The sequence below is a fragment of the Heteronotia binoei genome, chromosome 9, assembly GCF_032191835.1.
Source record: "Heteronotia binoei isolate CCM8104 ecotype False Entrance Well chromosome 9, APGP_CSIRO_Hbin_v1, whole genome shotgun sequence".
NCBI lineage: Eukaryota > Metazoa > Chordata > Lepidosauria > Squamata > Gekkonidae > Heteronotia > Heteronotia binoei.
Window position 1 is genome coordinate 59310387 of NC_083231.1, and position 17393 is coordinate 59327779.

Sequence of the window (17393 nt, forward strand, 5' to 3'; positions counted from 1 at the left end):
ATGCAAAAAGTTAAAGAACCAAGAACCAAGCCAGATGTGATCTTTGATTTAAAAAGAGGTGGCAAGTTTATGCAGAGGAAGGGGGTGGAAAGCTGTTGAAAAGCTGAGGGAGGGTGGGAGAGAGTCTGCTTACTTCTTCCCCCCAGGCTGCTTGCCTAACTATCTACTTCCAGCTACTTTCTCATGTACTGAGGGGTACTGAGGCACCCTATACATGCAAAGCAGCTTGGGAAGGGAGAGTTTGGGACAAGAAAAACAGCTGGAGGGAAGCAGCTTCTATCTTCACCACCACCACCAGTTCCCCTACTTAAACTATCAGTTTTCTGGGGCTTCTTTTGACTCTTTGAAACAACAACAAAAACAGAAGAGTTCCATAACCACATGTTACATCTAGTTTGGGCTTAAGTAACACTGACTTTCAGAATAGCAAGATACAACAGGATTAACACTTTCCACATCACAAAAGATTGTTATCAAATTACTAGCAACTAAAATTATTTTAGTTTTGTTTACATTCAGTTTTGAGTAGAATATCCAAGGAGCCAAAAGCTCATCAGTGTGTCTAGGTTTTTAAAATAGATTACCAGTGAAGCCATGTCTGTTTTATACACCTGTATGTTCACTAGAGACATTTGAAAGTGGTGTTACACCCCCCCCACCCCCTGTCTGGGTTTCAATGAATGACAATTTTTCAAGCTCTTTCAAAATAAAGAGAATTAACTGACAATTAACACTGGACACCTCTTGAAATCACAACAATTGCACCATTTAAATAAGCTAATAAATTGTCAATATACGCAGCCTTTCCCAAGAGTTTAGTGATTTTTTTTTTGTAACCAGAGAATGTTTCAAATATCTCAAGCTTTAAGAATATAAGAACAGAGTGAACATTTTTACAATCTTCTTTTAACTGGTGGCTGATTAACAAACCAACCAAGTCTTTGCTTTAAAATTCAAGCTATTTTGCAAACATATATAGATAGTTACTATTCTTTACAAATTTATAAAATTAACACACCCTTCCCATCCTTATAAAATTGCATCAGTCACAGCTGTGTAATTCCAATTTGGCAAAGTGTTAGGTTTTTACAAGGATGAAGGTCTTTATCTCATTGTCAGGTTCTTCGCTGATAAAAAGCATTTTAAGCCAAGAGAAATCACTGTATCAAAAATCCATGGATACCATGTACACTTTTTGTACATTAGACACAGAGAACTAAATAAATTGGACATAGTTCTGTGGAATAAGTCCTTTCTTCCCATTCAGAGTCCCTTCTAGCCATCCAGGTTCTCGAGAAAAATGCACTACAGAACAAAGAGAAAGAGTGTTGTTAGCTGTTTAGAGCAGTAGTCAATGATAGAGCTTCAATTCAGTTCATGAAAGTACAGCAAATTTCAACCACATCCTCAGCCTTCATTGACTATATGTGAACAACAAACACATACAGATAGATATTCTAAAGATAGATAAACTCCTATTCTTACACTGCTGCCTGAGAGCCAAAGTATTCATCATGTGTTGTTGTGCAACTCTCCCTCTACCCTGGCCCTGTGGAATTTTACGCTCACAGCAGGTAACCTGCAGAAGAAGAAGACCGTAGCTTTATACCCTGCCCTTCTCTCTGAATCAGAGTCTCAGAGCAGCTTACAATCTCCTTTATCTTCTTCTCCCACAACAGACACCCTGTGAGGAAGGTGGGGCTAAGAGAGCTCTCCCACAAGCTGCCCTTTCAAGGACAACCTCTGTGAGAGCTATGGCTGACCCAAGGTCATTCCAGCAGGTGCAAGTGGAGGAATGGGAAATCAAACCCGGTTCTCCCAGATAAGAATCCACACACTTAACCACTACACCAAACTGGCTCTCTGGAGGAGGCTGGATTCTTAACTGGGAGACACCCCCCGCCCCCAGCTTTGAGGGATATGGTCTGTGTAACACTTTCTCTGCTTAGCTGTTTACTTTTCATCCTCACCCCTCCCACCTCACATTGGGAATGGGACTTTTACAAGTTCTTCACCTCCCTTGAAGATGAAACTAGTGCACAAAAACAGAGTGCCAATGTTATAACTGACTGGTACTACCAGACTTGGAATTACTAGTATTGTCTTTTGCATGTGCAACAGCTTGGTGTGTACATCAGATCTCCCTTAGAGCTGTGCCCCAGATTCACTGCCCACTTAACTGTATGAGGTTGGAAAAATTGAAGTTATTAAGAGATTTGCAAAATATGGCACTTCAAATGATTTTAACTGTAGTAATTCAGCATAATAAATGACTTGGTTCATAACTTCACTATTTTCCTATGAGCTGCTACTTTGCAAGACAAAAGAAATATTCTCTTAAGAACTTTACCAAATACTACAACAGAGCCACTTAGTCAATTCTCAATCATCTTTTTACTTCATTGAGTTTTACATGCTACTGCTAAAATGATCAAAGAGGACCCTGCTTAGACATGCATTTAAAGCAAAATTTCAAGATGGCAGATTCATAAAATAATCTATACAGCTTCAGTGGCTCTCTGCAATAGTGTCAAAAATAAATGTAGCACATAATAGGTTTTACTGAAGTTTACCCAAAGAATGTGAAGGAAAAAGGCATTCTCAAATAACAACTATTAATAATTAGCAAGCCATTTATCCTTTGGCAGGGCTTTTTTGGTAGAAAAAGCCCAGCAGGAACTCATTTGCATATTAGGCCACACCTCCTGATACCACCCTTGTTTCACATAGGGCTTTTTTGTAGAAAAAAACCAGCAGGAACTTATTTATATATTAGACCACACCCCCTGACACCAAGCCAGCTGGAACGGCATTCCTGCTCAAAAAAAAGTCCTGTCCTTTGGTCATTTTCAGTGCATGACAGTAGGGCACAAAAAGATCTTAAAGGGATGCTCTGACATCATCAGAAATGGCCTGCATAAAGATTCTTCAGAGCAGTGATGGATGTGCTTAAGCATATTAGAACTGCCTGGATACACCAAGCATTGCATGGGAAAACATTCAATGAGTTTACTCAGGTTACGTACCTGACTGTATATCTTAACACTCAATGGAATCTCTGTTAATGGCATGATGACACATTAAACAGAGAGTGCTAAACGGACTCCAGTGTTTACAATTTCACTGCCCATTTAATTGGGGATGGGAATCCTGTGGGGGTCAATTCATACCACAATTTGGGGGACTTTTGTTTATGAACTATAATAACTATAGCAAAAATCCATGGATGCCATCAGTTTGCCACTAAGGCTGCAAAATACAGGTGGTAAGGCAACTGCACAAAGACTCAGCTTCTGACTCAATGCACCACTGAAAATGTTCCCAAATTGTCTGCAGGGTATGATAAACCAGAAAATGACCATAGGGTAGAGTGTTCTAGCAACAGATATTCATCAAGAAAAAGCTATCAGGGATGAAGGACAGTGGTTGTGTGAACTAGCTTGAAATCAGTTTCAAGAGAAATACAGTGGATCAAAAAGACTGCCTTAGTTGTGTTCACATGATTGATTTCAGTACAAGTAGGGTTATAGCAGACTTTCACACCTACTCTCAAATCACATTACTACCATTATTCTTATTTATATGGTATCACCAACCTGCATTGTGTTTTACAGAATAAAAACAGAAATATTGGCCTCTATTCAAAAAACTTTATGATTTAATATTTTATACCAGGAACTACATAGGGAGGGGAGGGAAAAGGAAGTAGAGAAATGGGGAAAATGTGCACTGACTTCAGTTACATGTAATCAGCAGGAGATAAGGACTAAGGAAAATATAAATTGCTACTGTAGCTCTTAAATAGTTGAGGAGCATCCTCCTCCCCCATACACTTGCCATCAACTATCATTTTGCCACCAGTTTAAAGCATATAGTTAGTGCTCTATGCGTAGTCTGAGATGTATCCCAATTGATTCAACACAGAACCAGTTTTGAACATGTGGAAATACCACATGGCATATTCTACTCAGATGTTTGCCATTAAAACAGCACAGAATCCCTAGCTTCACAGTCAAGATCTGAATTCCCCTGTCAGCTCTGTGTTTATGCCACATCCACATCTAACCCTGGCTGGAAAAGGCAATGATACTGATTTGTTTTACAAATGTACAGTTTTTTAAAGACTACAAAGACTAAAAATGAAGCACTGCAGCCACACAGAGAATAAAATCAATGGGCTTAAGCATAGCTCCGTGCCGCACTATGGTGCCTCCATGCAACATTATGTACATCACTTCTGACGTATTAACTGAAATCTTTACACTGTGTGAGGTCTATTAGGGATCCATTTTAATCATGAAAGCTATTTTAGGCACCAAGTGAAGTTGGTGGCACAGTGGTAATTTTGGAGCAAGCAGGGAGTAATCTGTCTGACATCTGTGGGATATCTCCAGAATACATGGTTTGGGGAATGAAACTGTAACAGAAGAAGAAGAATTGCAGATTTATACCCCGCCCTTTTCTCTGAATCAGAGTCTCAGAGCGGCTTACAATCTCCTATATCTTCTCCCCCGACAACAGACACCCTGTGAGGTGGGTGGGGCTGGGAGGGCTCTCACAGCAGCTGCCCTTTCAAGGACAACCTCTGCCAGAGCTATGGCTGACCCAAGGCCATTCCAGCAGGTGCAACTGGAGGAGTGGGGAATCAAACCTGGTTCTCCCAGATAAGAGTCCACGCACTTAACCACTACATCAAACTGGCTCTCACAGGTTACATGACAAGTCAGCTCTTTTGTTGCTAATTATATAAGCCTTAACAATCTTACTTTCTTCAACCAACCAGCATAACAAACATCTACTCACCAAGCTACACAAACGTTCCTCAGAAATAAAATGTTTTTAAACAAATAGCTATGGCCTCCATGTGTAGTGTTGCTTTACTGAAGAAAGATAAATATATCCTCCTACTTCAGTGAGCTGCGCTATTCCCTACCAGAGTATTTTTAAATCTATAAATATCTACCCCAAATTTACCACAAAGAAAGCAGTTGTGGTGCAAAGAGAATAATGACACCTTTCATTCAAGCAACAAACCATAAAGTTGGGTCCTGGGTCGTGGCTATCATGCTCTTGGGTCCAATTTGCCTGAACTGACTTCCCTTGGTTTGATTGAGCACCAACCTATTCCACCTCCTCTGCCCTAGCTATGCTTCCTTCTAGAAGTATGAGCTATTGGAGCCCTTCCTTATTCATCCTCAGGCCTTTAAAAGGTTCTAACTAGGCATGTCAGGTGGCTAGCCTCTATCCAGAAGGCCTAGGGCAGCATGGTCAAAGCCCATGAGGGAACAACAGCAGCCCCAGAGCAAGCTGATGGTCAGAAGGCTGGCTGTTAATATGCCAGCTGTGATTGATCAGCTAGCTGGCTGGCTTTACAGGGTATGCCCGCAATACACTGGGACTCGTAAATGCCAGGTTTGACGACATGGGATGCCAAGAAGAAAGGGAGTCTGGTGTTGTCCCACAGTTATTATGGCTACTCCCCACCACATGCAAAGCAGTGGATATATTTTGGTTGTCACCAATGCAGCAATGAAGTATACAGCTTAGGGAGCAAGGAAACACACAGTTTGGATCTAGAACAGCAGAGAAGAAACAGTAACAAAAAGTACTGTATTAGCCAGTTTTGAAGGATATCCTGATCTGACTAGTACATTAGGGGAGTCTGCTAGATTTCCTTCAACTTCATCAACTAGATTTACAATTGGATGCACAAAAAATATGACATTTTAACTCAGAGATTACCAAGTAAGTATTGGCAACTACATTGTCCTTTTAGCCTCTTTTCCTTGGACAAGAACAGTTCCTGAAAAAGAACAGCCCCTTACTACATTATCTCAAGAGATGCTTAAGGCCCTATTTAAAACTGACTGACCAGTAAAGCAGCTATTCCATTTTCTTTGTTATCACCTGGGGGCAGGGTATTAAGCATACTGTTGGAACTAAGAACTAGAATGCATGTTGTTCATTCTGCATGAACACTCTCCCACTTGGACTTTCGCCTCCAGCCCCACTTCCCCAGATGGGCATGGGGTGGAAGAATGGTTTTTGTATTTGTGCAACCCGCTCTTAAAACAATCCCCTGAAATGTTTATAATCTACCATTTAAATGAGGCCATCTTTTATTAAGATGTACATCTTTTACTACTCTTTTCCCTCATGGATGTTAGACATCAAGCTCAACATTACCAAGGAGATAGATTTGTAGTTTTAGAACAAATCATCAGTCAGTCAGTACTTGAGCATTTAGAAAGATGGCTGTGATTACTAAGAGCCAGCATGGGTTTCTCAAGAACAAGTCATGTCAGACTAACCTTAGCTCTTTTTTCAAAAAAGTTACTATCTTACTGGATCAGGAGAATGCTGTAGACATAGTTTATCTTGATTTCAGTAAGATAAGGTTCCACAAAATATTCTTGTTGACAAATTGGTAAAATGTGATTTGAATCCTATTACTATTAGCTGGATCTATAACTGGTTGACAGATCACACCCAAAGAGTGCTTGTGAATGGTCCTTCATCCTCTTAGAGAGGAGTGACAAGTGGAATGCCTCAAAGATCTGTCCTGGGACCTGCTTTGTTTAAGATCTTTATAAATGATTTTGATGAAGGAATAGAGGGAATGCTTATTAAATTTGCAGATGGTACTAAATTGGGAGGGGTCACAAATACAGTAGAAGACAGTCAAGGATGATCTTGACAGGCTGGAAAACTGGGCTAAAACAAATAACATGAATTTTAACAGGGATAAATGTAAAATTCTGCATTTAGGTAGGAAAAATCCAGTGTATAATTATAGGATGGGAGAGATTTGTCTTGGCTGTAGTTTGGACAAAAAGGATCTAGGGGTCTTAGTGGACCATACACTTAACATGAGTCAGCAGTGTGATGTGAAGCAGTGTAGTTTAAAAAGCAAATGCGATTTTGGGTTGTATCAACAGAAGTATAGTGTCCAGATCATGTGAGGTGATGGTATTGCTTTACGCTGCTCTGGTTAGACCTCACCTAGAGTACTGTGCTCAGAATTGGGCACCACAATTTAAGAAGGATATAGACAAGATGGAACATGTCCACAGGAGGGCAATGAAGATGGTGAGGGGTCTGGAGACCAAGTCCTATGAGGAAAGACTGAAGGAGTTGGGTATGTTTAGCCTGGAGAGGAGACGACTGAGAGGTGATATGATCACCATCTACAAGTGCTTGAATGGCTGTCAGATTGAGGATGGTGCAGAGCTGTTTTCTGGTTGGACTAGAACCAACGGGTTGAAATTAAAAGAGTTTTTGGCTCAACATTAGGAAGAACTCCTGACAGAGTGGTTCTTCAGTGGAACAGGCTTCCTTAGGAGGAGGTGGGCTCTCCTCCTTTGGAGGTTTTAAACAGAGTCTTGATGACCATCTAACAGCAATGCTGATTCTGTGAACTTAAGAGAAACAAAGCAAGTCTCAGTGCAACCTTAGCTTCAAAAATATATAGAAATCATACAACACTTAAGGTGAAATAATAAACATCTCAAATATATTTCATAATCAAAACCATTAGAATCATATCAATATCTATGCACATAGAACAAAGTACAAGTGAAAAACGGAAAATCCCAAATAGCCTTGTTCATACAGTCATATAAATTACAGTCTATTCACAGATTGGAATCTTCTGTTATCAAAATGCATTACAAAATTGTAAGTCCAATTCCATGTTGAAATAAATCTGTAGTTGTAGTAGCAGCAATGGTCAGTACTCCATATTATGTTTCACTAATGCTTTTTCCAAGCTTTCTATGAACAAGCTTTCTACAAATTACAGGCAAGAAAGCTCAAAGTCGCAATCTGCTTCTCCTCTCAATACAAGTACAAATTTATTTCAGCATGGAATTGGACTTGCTACAACTAATTTATTTCAATGTGGAATTTTGCAATTTTTGAATGTACTTTGATAACAGAAAATTCCAATTGATGAAAAGACTGAAATCTATGACTGTATTTGGGATTCTTTGTTTTATGTTTGTGATTTGTTCTGTATGCATGGATATTAATATGAGATTCTAATGGGTTTGATAATGAAGTATATTTGAGATATTTATATTTCACTGTAAATGTTGTATAATTTCTATATATTTTTGAAGCTAAGGTTGCACAGAGGCTTGCTTTGTTTCTCTTATCTCCATCAGTGTTTCTCACTGGGTTATTCTATCTTAGATTCTGTGAACGTAGGCAGATCATGAGAAAGAGAACAGGAAGAGTAACATCAATGCTTTGTTCTCATGGCCCTTTCTTACGTGCCCAGGGAAATGCTGATTGCCACTTTTGGGTCAGGAAGCAATTTTTCTCCAGGCCAGTTTAGCCAGGGATCCTGGAGTTTTGTTGTCATATCTTGGGCATAGGACATGGGTCATTGGGTGTGAGGGGAAGGTACTTTTGAATTTCCTGCATTGTGCAGGTCTTGATGACCCTGGAAGTCCCCTCCCCCTCTTTGATTCCATTATTCAGTGGGTAACCATGTGGGTTTGAAGCAACAGAACAAAGTGCATGCACACAAAAGCTTATACCCAGAATTAAAAATGTTGGTCTTAAAGGTCCCACTGGATTCAAACTTTGTTCTATTACCATAAAGAGTAAAGGCCACAATGAAACACCAAAATGTATCCACAGCTAAAAGTCAGCAGTTAACAGTTTTGTATAAGTCTCAGTATTTCCTTCCTTTCTGAGTGTTACAAACAAACATAGTGTAGTGATGTGGGTGATGATGGGGGGTTACAGTTGAAGAGCACAGATGCTTCTTGCACCAAAGGCACACTCTTATTCATATCTGGTGTGAGTACAATTGTAAACATTTGGAATAAACGTGCAGAATATTTAAGCTGAAGACAGTTGTATTTAGGACTGCATTTGACTAATTTGGTTTTTTAGCAGCTCTAATTGGAGATTTTAAACTGTGGTCTTTTGCAGTTTTAATTATATTATAAGCTGTCTCAAGTTCTGCAAGGTAGAAAGGCGGCAAATAAATGCTCTAATAAAATAAATAAATAAATTTTGCATGATGGTTGTTAAAATGGCCCGGAGGAAGGCACAGGACAGGGCTTTTGGAAACGGACTAAATGTTCTAGGTGTCATACTAGAAAACTTCCAGCCTGGAATACTAGCCTCCACACATAGCCTTAACATGCCATACAGAATTATGTAGAAAGGACATTCTCTCTAAGCTGAGTGGAAGTTTTGCTTTTGGTAGTCAGTGAGAGAATAAAACAGAAGAGAAACCTCAAGTACTATTTGGTCAAGCAGCTTAAGAGTAAGATGGAGATCAAGGAACAACAAACTCTTTCCTATAAGCTTTACTTGAGCAATTTCTTCCTTCTGTGACACTGCTTGGCAAAACCATTCACCAGTTGCTAAAGGGCTATCCATGGTTCTGTCCTATTGCTCTTCCTCTTCCTTAGCATCAGCATGTAGGACTTTAGGCAGTAAGCACCAAATATTGTCAGCCATTTTTTTCCCATTAAGCCAAATTTGCCCACATCCTACCCCGCCCAAGAAGCAGGTGAAAGCAGCCCAGACAAGAAAGGGGAAAGGATCAGAACTGGATCCCGTGACCCAGGTTTTCTACTTGAAGCACTGAAAAAGAAAGGAGGGAATAAAACAAAACAGGATAAGGGATGTACAGTAAGGAAGGGGTTGACAGAAAAGGAAATGAGGGTAGGAGAGAAGAGAAGACATAAAATCTTCCTTTAATGGCAGTGGCACCTCATGTCAGACACTAATTTAGCAGTTATTTTAATGGCTGATAACTAACAGAATGTCAATTTGAGTGATGCACTGTCATTTCAATAGTTAAAGATTGGTAGAGCAGCAGAAATGATGTATTATTATCTTAATTCTTCATTTAAAGGTTTATTAAGGCATCAGGGAATTGAAACTGAATGATGAATGTGAATTAATTTTTGAGGTGTCTGAGCATAGGCGAAATGCACCAAGAGGTAGGCAGGCATGCAGGAGATGTATCTCTGAAGGACCAACAAAGGACAAATGGGAAAGACAGGTTGCTTACCTGTAACTGTAGCTCTTCGAGTGGTCATCTGTGCATTCACGCTCATGGGATAGAGCGCCTGTGCCGATCGCCGAATCAGTACCTAAAAAGCCCAGGATTTTTTCGTGCTCGGCATCAACGGGCATGCGCGGGCGTCCCAGTGCGCATGCTCGCCGGCGCCAGCGCGAGGATCCCGCCAGTTCCTTCCTGACTGCTGGAAGCCCCTACTGGAGGGAGACCGTCAGCAGTGGGGAAGGAGGGCGGGTAGTGTGAATGTACAGATGAGCACTCAAAGATCTACAGTTACAGGTAAGCAACCTGGCGGGATCCTCGAGCTGGCGCCGGCGAGCATGCGCACTGGAACGCCTGCACATGCCCATTGGTGCCATGTGCAAAAAACCCCGGGCTTTTTAGGTACCGATTCGGGGATCGGCGCAGGCGCTCTATCCCATGAATGTGAAGCACAGAGACCACGAAGAAGATAAACAAGACACACATGCTGGGGGTAGGGGTACCTTCAAAGAACTTCATTGGCTCCAATTTGTTTCCAGTTTCAAAGTGCTGGATATTGACCTATAAAACCAATAATGGTCTGGAGCTGGGATACTTGGAGGAAACCTCTCCCTATAAAAATCTACTTAAGAACTCCAGGTGAGACATCTCAGGGTGGCCCCACCATCAAATGTTAGATCGGTAGCTGCCCAAGAGGACCTCTGGTGTTGCAAATATGGAATTCCTTCCCCAGGCATGTTTGTCTGGCAAAACTTCAGTCTCGTGGGTGCCAAGTCCTGTTTTTCTAAGAATTTAATAGGGAAAGCTGCTTCTGCTTATTGGCATGCTATGCTGCTGTCTTATACTATGTTTCAGCTTTTGTCTTGAGCTATTCTTTCAGCTAGCTTTATTGTTGAAATGATTAATAGCTGTAAACCTTTCTGAATGGTATTTTTAACAAAAATAAATAAATATTTAGCAAGTATGTGACAAAATGAGCTATTCTTTCTGATAATTAATACTTGTGTTTGGAATTACCATGGCCACTGCATTATTCAGACCTGAAAGCACTTAGAAACTACCACTTCTTTCTCATTGTTTGAGAGGTGGCTAAGAAAGGAAGTGCCATTGATCCTTAATGGATTCTACCAATATCAACATCTAGCAGAAAGGTAGGTTCTGATTCTAAAGGAGGAAGTACAGGTCTCAGCCATATTTATGTAAGAGAAAAAGTGCATTTTTAGTTTGTTAAACATTTAAAAGCGCAAGACGCTTTTTCAGGGAACAAGCAATAAGTAAGCCAGTAGGCATTGTGTAATTTCACAAGACCCACCAGCAAAGGCTTGTAAGGAAACTTAGCATTAGTTGATGACAAGATTGGACCCTCTTTTGGATCCATAAGTAGTACAAATACATATCACAGGAATAAATGGAAGTTTTCTCAATGAAAGGAAGTTCCTCCAAGAACCAATACTTGGATTAGTGCTTATCCAAGCTAAATTCAGGGGATAATAGTAAGAGAGCCAAATTCACAGCTTAATAAAGATTCAGCCTGCTCTGAATGAAGTACCAAAGCAATGAAGATCCTGTGAATTTAGGGGGAGGTATTTGTGAGTTTCCTGCATTGTGCAAGGGTTGGACTAGAAGACCCTGGAGGTACCTTCCAACTCTATGATTCTACCACTTCCCCTAAAAAGTCATGGCTTGGAGCTGCAGCTTGGTACTCACCTATGATGGGAAGTCCATATTTCCTCCATGGTGCAGCCGTTCCTTAAATAGGATTTGGCCACAGTAATCCATACTCTATTCACATCCAGACTAGATTACTGTAATGCTGTCTGTGTAGGGTTACCATTGAAGACTGTCCAGATGCTTTACTTATACAAAATGTTGGAAATTGGATTCAGACAGAGATTTGCCCTGGCTGCCTATTTATTTCCAGGATAACCCAAAAGCTATGCTTCCTTCTTTTAAATACCAAACTAGTTTGGGGCCAAGCTATACGAAGGAGCATCTTTGGTTATCTTTCTGCCCGCCAGTTAAGACTTTAATCCCTAGACATGTTCTGTGCCCTCTCACCTATGGGTTGCAATCAAGTATAGGGCTTTCTCAGTCATGTTGCCCTACCTGTGGAATATCTTCCTCTGGAAGTCCACCGAGTCCCTACTCATGTGGCTTTTAGGTACCAGATTAAGATGTTTTTTATTCACCAGTGGTGCACTCTCCACTTTGGGCTAGGTTGCTGATGAGATCTCACAATATTCTGTCACAAGATCACAGTTCAGCATCATTTTGATTGAGTTTACTCTCTATGGGGGTGGAGTTCCTGCCATTTTAATTTTGGGATTCTCACAGGTTTGTAGAAAAACCTCTCCTTTTATACCTGGTCCCAGTGTCTGAATTCTTTGATCAGCACTCTGAGGTCATGTTAGGACCAAGATATATTATTCTATAAATCTTCGGTACAACCATATTTAGACAGTATTGTGTACAATTCCAGTCATCTACATATCCAAGAGGATATCACAAAGTGTTATCACTGGGCAACTAATAGACCCTTTTCACATTACCATCATGGAATGGAAGCAATCATGGCTTCTTCTAATACTGTGAGTACATTAAAATTCAATAGTATGGCGACTGCCAGCAGAGAGAAATTTCTCTCTCTTGGAAAACAATAGAATGGAGGCATCCAGTGAAACTGACACAGTAGGTTCAGGATTAATACAAATGAAGTACTTCACAAAATACTTCACAAAAGAATTATATCAATACAAAAAGGCAAGCACAAAAAAAATGGGGATATAGTGATACCACTGATGATGGTAGCACTCTTCCTTGAAAATTCGGATTATCTAAGGCAGCATGGAAGAAAATAAATTGACTCTACAACTGTGAAAATGCAGAGGGAGGATAGACATGTGGAAGACCTGTACCCTGACTGATTCCAGTGCTTATGGATCAACTCCCAAGAACATCAGGAGCAAGCTGAATGTGCTCACAGTTTGGGCAGTTTGTGTTGTTTTGAACTGGTGGCAATGGCCACCTAATCCAGAAAGCATTGTGAGCATGGTTCAGAGCGATGGTTCACCAGCTATTTAAATCATGGGCATGGAGATTTTGTTTGTGATTTCAGTAATGTGGAAGAAATTTGAAAGAAGCAGCTCTCTCATAAATCTAAGGTATCGTTTTAATAGGACCTAAGACGGTTTCATCAGAAACAGGAGGAAATTTACAGTGTTTCTCTTGCCCCTTTGGAGGAAAGATGACGCAAGGCACAACATGCCTGAAAATGTCCAGCTGAATTCCTATGTTGTGAACTATGCACGTCAGCTGAGCATGGATTTGACTAGAAGGGTTTTTTCACAGGCTTGCTGAAATCCCCACCCTTACAGTAAATTAAATTTTGCTTTTAGAAGAAGGCTTTGAAGAGACTAAACATCTAGCTAATTCCTCTTTTATCACATCTGACTCAGACACAATCTGCCTGTAAGGGAACTTTTGACAGGAAGCACCTATATCAGGCATGTATTTTAATGATAAAAAAATGCAAGCCAGGTGTTCTTCTCTTTCCTTCTGTACAAGAGGGTAACTGTGGGGAGGCCAACCTTTTTTTCAGCAGCTGCACCAAGAGAAATAAAATCTGTGGAAGTCTTCAGTGAAGTATGCCTCTATTCTTTTGAACAGCAGGTTTCATACATATATAAAACGATACTTTCTCCTCCCTCTATGCCCACTTTTTTTTTGTACTTGTGCAGAAAAGTACCTCTGGTATGGGTTCTTTACTTGCTTCAGCATGTTTAAACATTTAGAAGAAGATTTTGCCAGGTCTGGGGAGATGAAAAGATTAAGTTCATGACAAACCTTCCCAACATGTATTTTTGGAATCGTAGATAATAATTCCTTAATGGTGGTGGCCAAATGGAGTGGCCCATCATGCATCAATCACCACCTCTGGGTTCTCACTGGCTGGCTGACTTCCCTATCCCCTGCCTACTGCAAGTGCAGGAACACGGAACAAACCGCCAAAACAGTCTTGCCTCAGACAAGACACATCTCCAATGCATCTCTGCATCCTCTCCATCAACTGGAGACGGCTGCCACTCTACTGCAGCCTCAAGAAGCATTTCCTCATAGGCCGTAGCAGCCACCTCCTTCCTGTCCCTCCCTCCCTCCTCTCTTCAGCTTCACTCCAGAACAGATGAGAATTGGGCCACTGGGGAGGCTGCTAGCCAAAGGCTGTTGCTAGGCAAAAATTAAAGGGAGTTAGTAAAGGGAGAATCCTCAGCTGAATATAATGCCATAGAGTCCACCCTCCAAAGCAGATATTTTTTCTAGGGAGAGAGAGATCTGCTGTCTGGAGTCCAGATGTCATCCCAGGAGACTTTCAGGCTCTACCTGGAGGTTGGCTATTCAAGGCCTGGCAGCACCCTCCGGGTGACTTGATGCCACCTGGCTGGCATGACTTAACAAAGTTTGGTTGCTTACTCCTAGTCAGCAGCAGCCTCCCCCCCATGAAAGCTAGTGTGACTTAACAGTTGCCAACTCCAGGTTGGCACATTCCTGGAGATTTGAGGGGTGGAGCCTGGAGAGGGTAGGGTTTGAGGAGGGGTGGGACCTCAGACAGGTACACTGCTATAGCCTCCACCCTCCAAATCAGCCATTTCCTCCTGGGAAACCATTGCTGCCAATCTCCAGGTGAGGGCTGGAGATTACTCAGAATTACAATTGCTGTCCAGATGGCAGAGATAAACTCCCCTTGAGGGGGGGGGGAGTGAATGTCTTCACTTGGGTGGGTAGGAAGACAGCAAGGGTAGGGGGGCACTCACCCAGAGCCTCCTTCTAGAGCCTGTTGTATTTTTTGTCACAACGGTCCTTATTCCTAGTCATACAATATTGCCAGTTAGGTGCACTTAGAGATGGGCCATATTTAGATTATGATTTTCCCACAAAACATTATTGAGTTTCCTCAATCTCAACTGGAAATATGGAAACTTCCATGTTTTCTTTCAAAATAAGCACAGGGAAATTCATTTGGCTCCAAAATAGTTCATTTCAGACTCACCCGTAAGGACCATGTTAGGCAAGGGGCATTGACAATTCAGGAAGGTCCTGGCTCAAGGATGTGTCATTAGAAATCAGCAGAGTAGTGGAAGCTCCTTCAGCAGTAAGTAATCAACATTGTTTATCACATTTTTTTATCCCACCCTTTCTCCAAGGAGTCCAGGGCAGCATACACAGTTCATTTTTCTTCATTTTACCCTTCTTGTGATCACAATCATGTGATGTTGCGGCTGGCCCAGGGTCACCCAGCAAGTTTCATGGCACAGTGAGAATTACAACCCAGGTAGGCTTGCCAGTCCCGAGATCCCAATGGCGGATCCCCCAGTTCTGCAGGCTCCTTACTGCCAACAGCCACCATGTGCTGGAAGGCTTAGAAGAAGCTTGGAAACTTGGTAGGTATGTGTGCCCTCTTAGTAGGAGAAAGGCTGAATAGGGGCAGGGCAAGCCGGCAGGGCGAGCCAGCAGAGCCACATGGCTATTCCCAGTTAGTCTGCGAAGCTGCAGGAAAGGAAAAGAGCCAACTGCTGGGGAATGAGGAAATGAAGACTGTATTCAGAGGAATTGCACTGCTGTATTTTCATTTATTAATTTTATGGAATGGGAAAGTCTCCTGGACCACCCCCAAAGTCCCCAGGTATTTTCTGAGTTACACCTGGCAACCTTAAACCCAGGCATCTCAGATCCTAGACCAGCACTGACTCTCTAATGCACATGGCTCTAAGAAGCCTTTGCGCAACAAAAACAAAAGCAAAGCAGCCAGCTATTTGCAGCTACCACAGTCAGGTAAGAGTAGTGCCACTTCTAGAAGCAGTCCTCCCTAAGAGCTCCATATCATTTATTTTATTAATTTATTTTATTTTATTTATTTTATTAGATTTTTACCCCATCCCTGCCCCAGAATGAGGTGCTTTGGGCAACTAACAACATATATGTACAATAACAATAATAAAATCCAATTTAAAACTCAATACACAGTTAGTTAGCAAAACCAACACTTTTGGCATGGAAATCAACAGTTTTGGTGGTAGAGTTCACCAAAATTATACTAGTGGAATGTCTTTTGACCCTACAGAGTGCACAAAGGTCCCACAGGGAAAAATATTCCATCATGGCTGCAACCTGATAGAATGCTTCCTGAGAGATCTTCCCTCCTTCCTTTCTGCTGGTGGCAGCTCCCCAATGCCAGCAGAATGGAAAGGGGAGGGGGATATCTTCCAAAAGCCATTTACAGGGAATGTTACCTTTAAATGGCTTTTGCAAGGAGGTGCCACATGGGATTGGAGTCCAAGCAGCAAATCGGCACCCTTTAAATGGCTTTTGCAAGCCATTTCAGACTGTTAGATTGTAATACTGCTTCTGTCAGAGACAGAGAAAAAAATCATTTTGTTAGGTTGTCAGGCTGAAATAGATGCAAACCATTTCATCAATCCCTTTCACTCCTCCTGCTTTCAAGTGGGGATGGGAGCAAAATGGATCACTGAAAAACTGAAATTAAAAGGAGCCTTTAAATGCCTTCTCAATTGACTTGCTGAGTTGTGCCACTGCCACAGCGTGACTCACACTTAAATGTCTTCCCAGCTCACTTGCGAGTCACACCACTGTGGAAGAAGTCTAGGAAAGTAGAACAGGAATCTGAGGTGCTTTCTACTGCTTCCACCGTCCCCTTCTCCTGCATTTAAGATTACCAATTCTGGGTTGGGAAATTTCTGGAGATTTGGAGTGCAGCCTATGGAAGGTAGGGTTTGGAGAAAGGAGGGACCCTGGCAGGGTATAATGCCATTCAAAGCAGCCAGTTTCTCTAGGGAGAATGATCTCTGTCCTCTGAAGATGAGACTGGCAGATCTCAAGGCCCCACTAGGAGGCTGGAAACCCTACCTGGAGTGGCTCATACCAACACTTTCCTTTCACAAAACAATACGTTTTTGTCTCTTCTTTAGAAGGATTCAGTGTTTGGAGATTTGGGGATAAGACAAGGGATGTAGCAAGTTACTGGTTAGTACAGCAAGTGACAGCAGATTTCCACTCTAATACAGTTATAAGTTCACATACCTACAGCTTTACCAAAGTGACAGGCTACTTCTGTCAAAGACAGTGAAGAAAAAAATAATTTAGTTTGGAACTTCTCCTTGAAGCCATGAATCTTAGCCTACTGAAATATGGTTAGCTTGTGTGTTTCCCTAAATCCCCTCACAAGTCCCTAAACCACTATTTCCCTAAGACAACACACAGGGTACCTGCTATATTCTGGCCTCTTTATTGGCCCCAGAGCCCTATCTATTCACACTACAATGTATTCAGTGTAACTTGTGAACCCCTCAGC

General features: G+C 41.5%; 1 protein-coding gene across 1 annotated transcript in view; it reads right to left on the reverse strand.

Moving 5' to 3' along the window:
• Positions 1-42: 42 nt before the first annotated feature.
• Positions 43-17393, reverse strand: part of ARHGAP10 (Rho GTPase activating protein 10) — a 183960-nt gene continuing 166609 nt past the window's right edge. Inside the window, exon 23 of the mRNA XM_060246668.1 lies at positions 43-1305. Coding sequence (XP_060102651.1) covers positions 1217-1305 — 89 coding nt within the window. The 3' untranslated portion in view covers positions 43-1216. The remainder of the gene's footprint in view (positions 1306-17393) is intronic.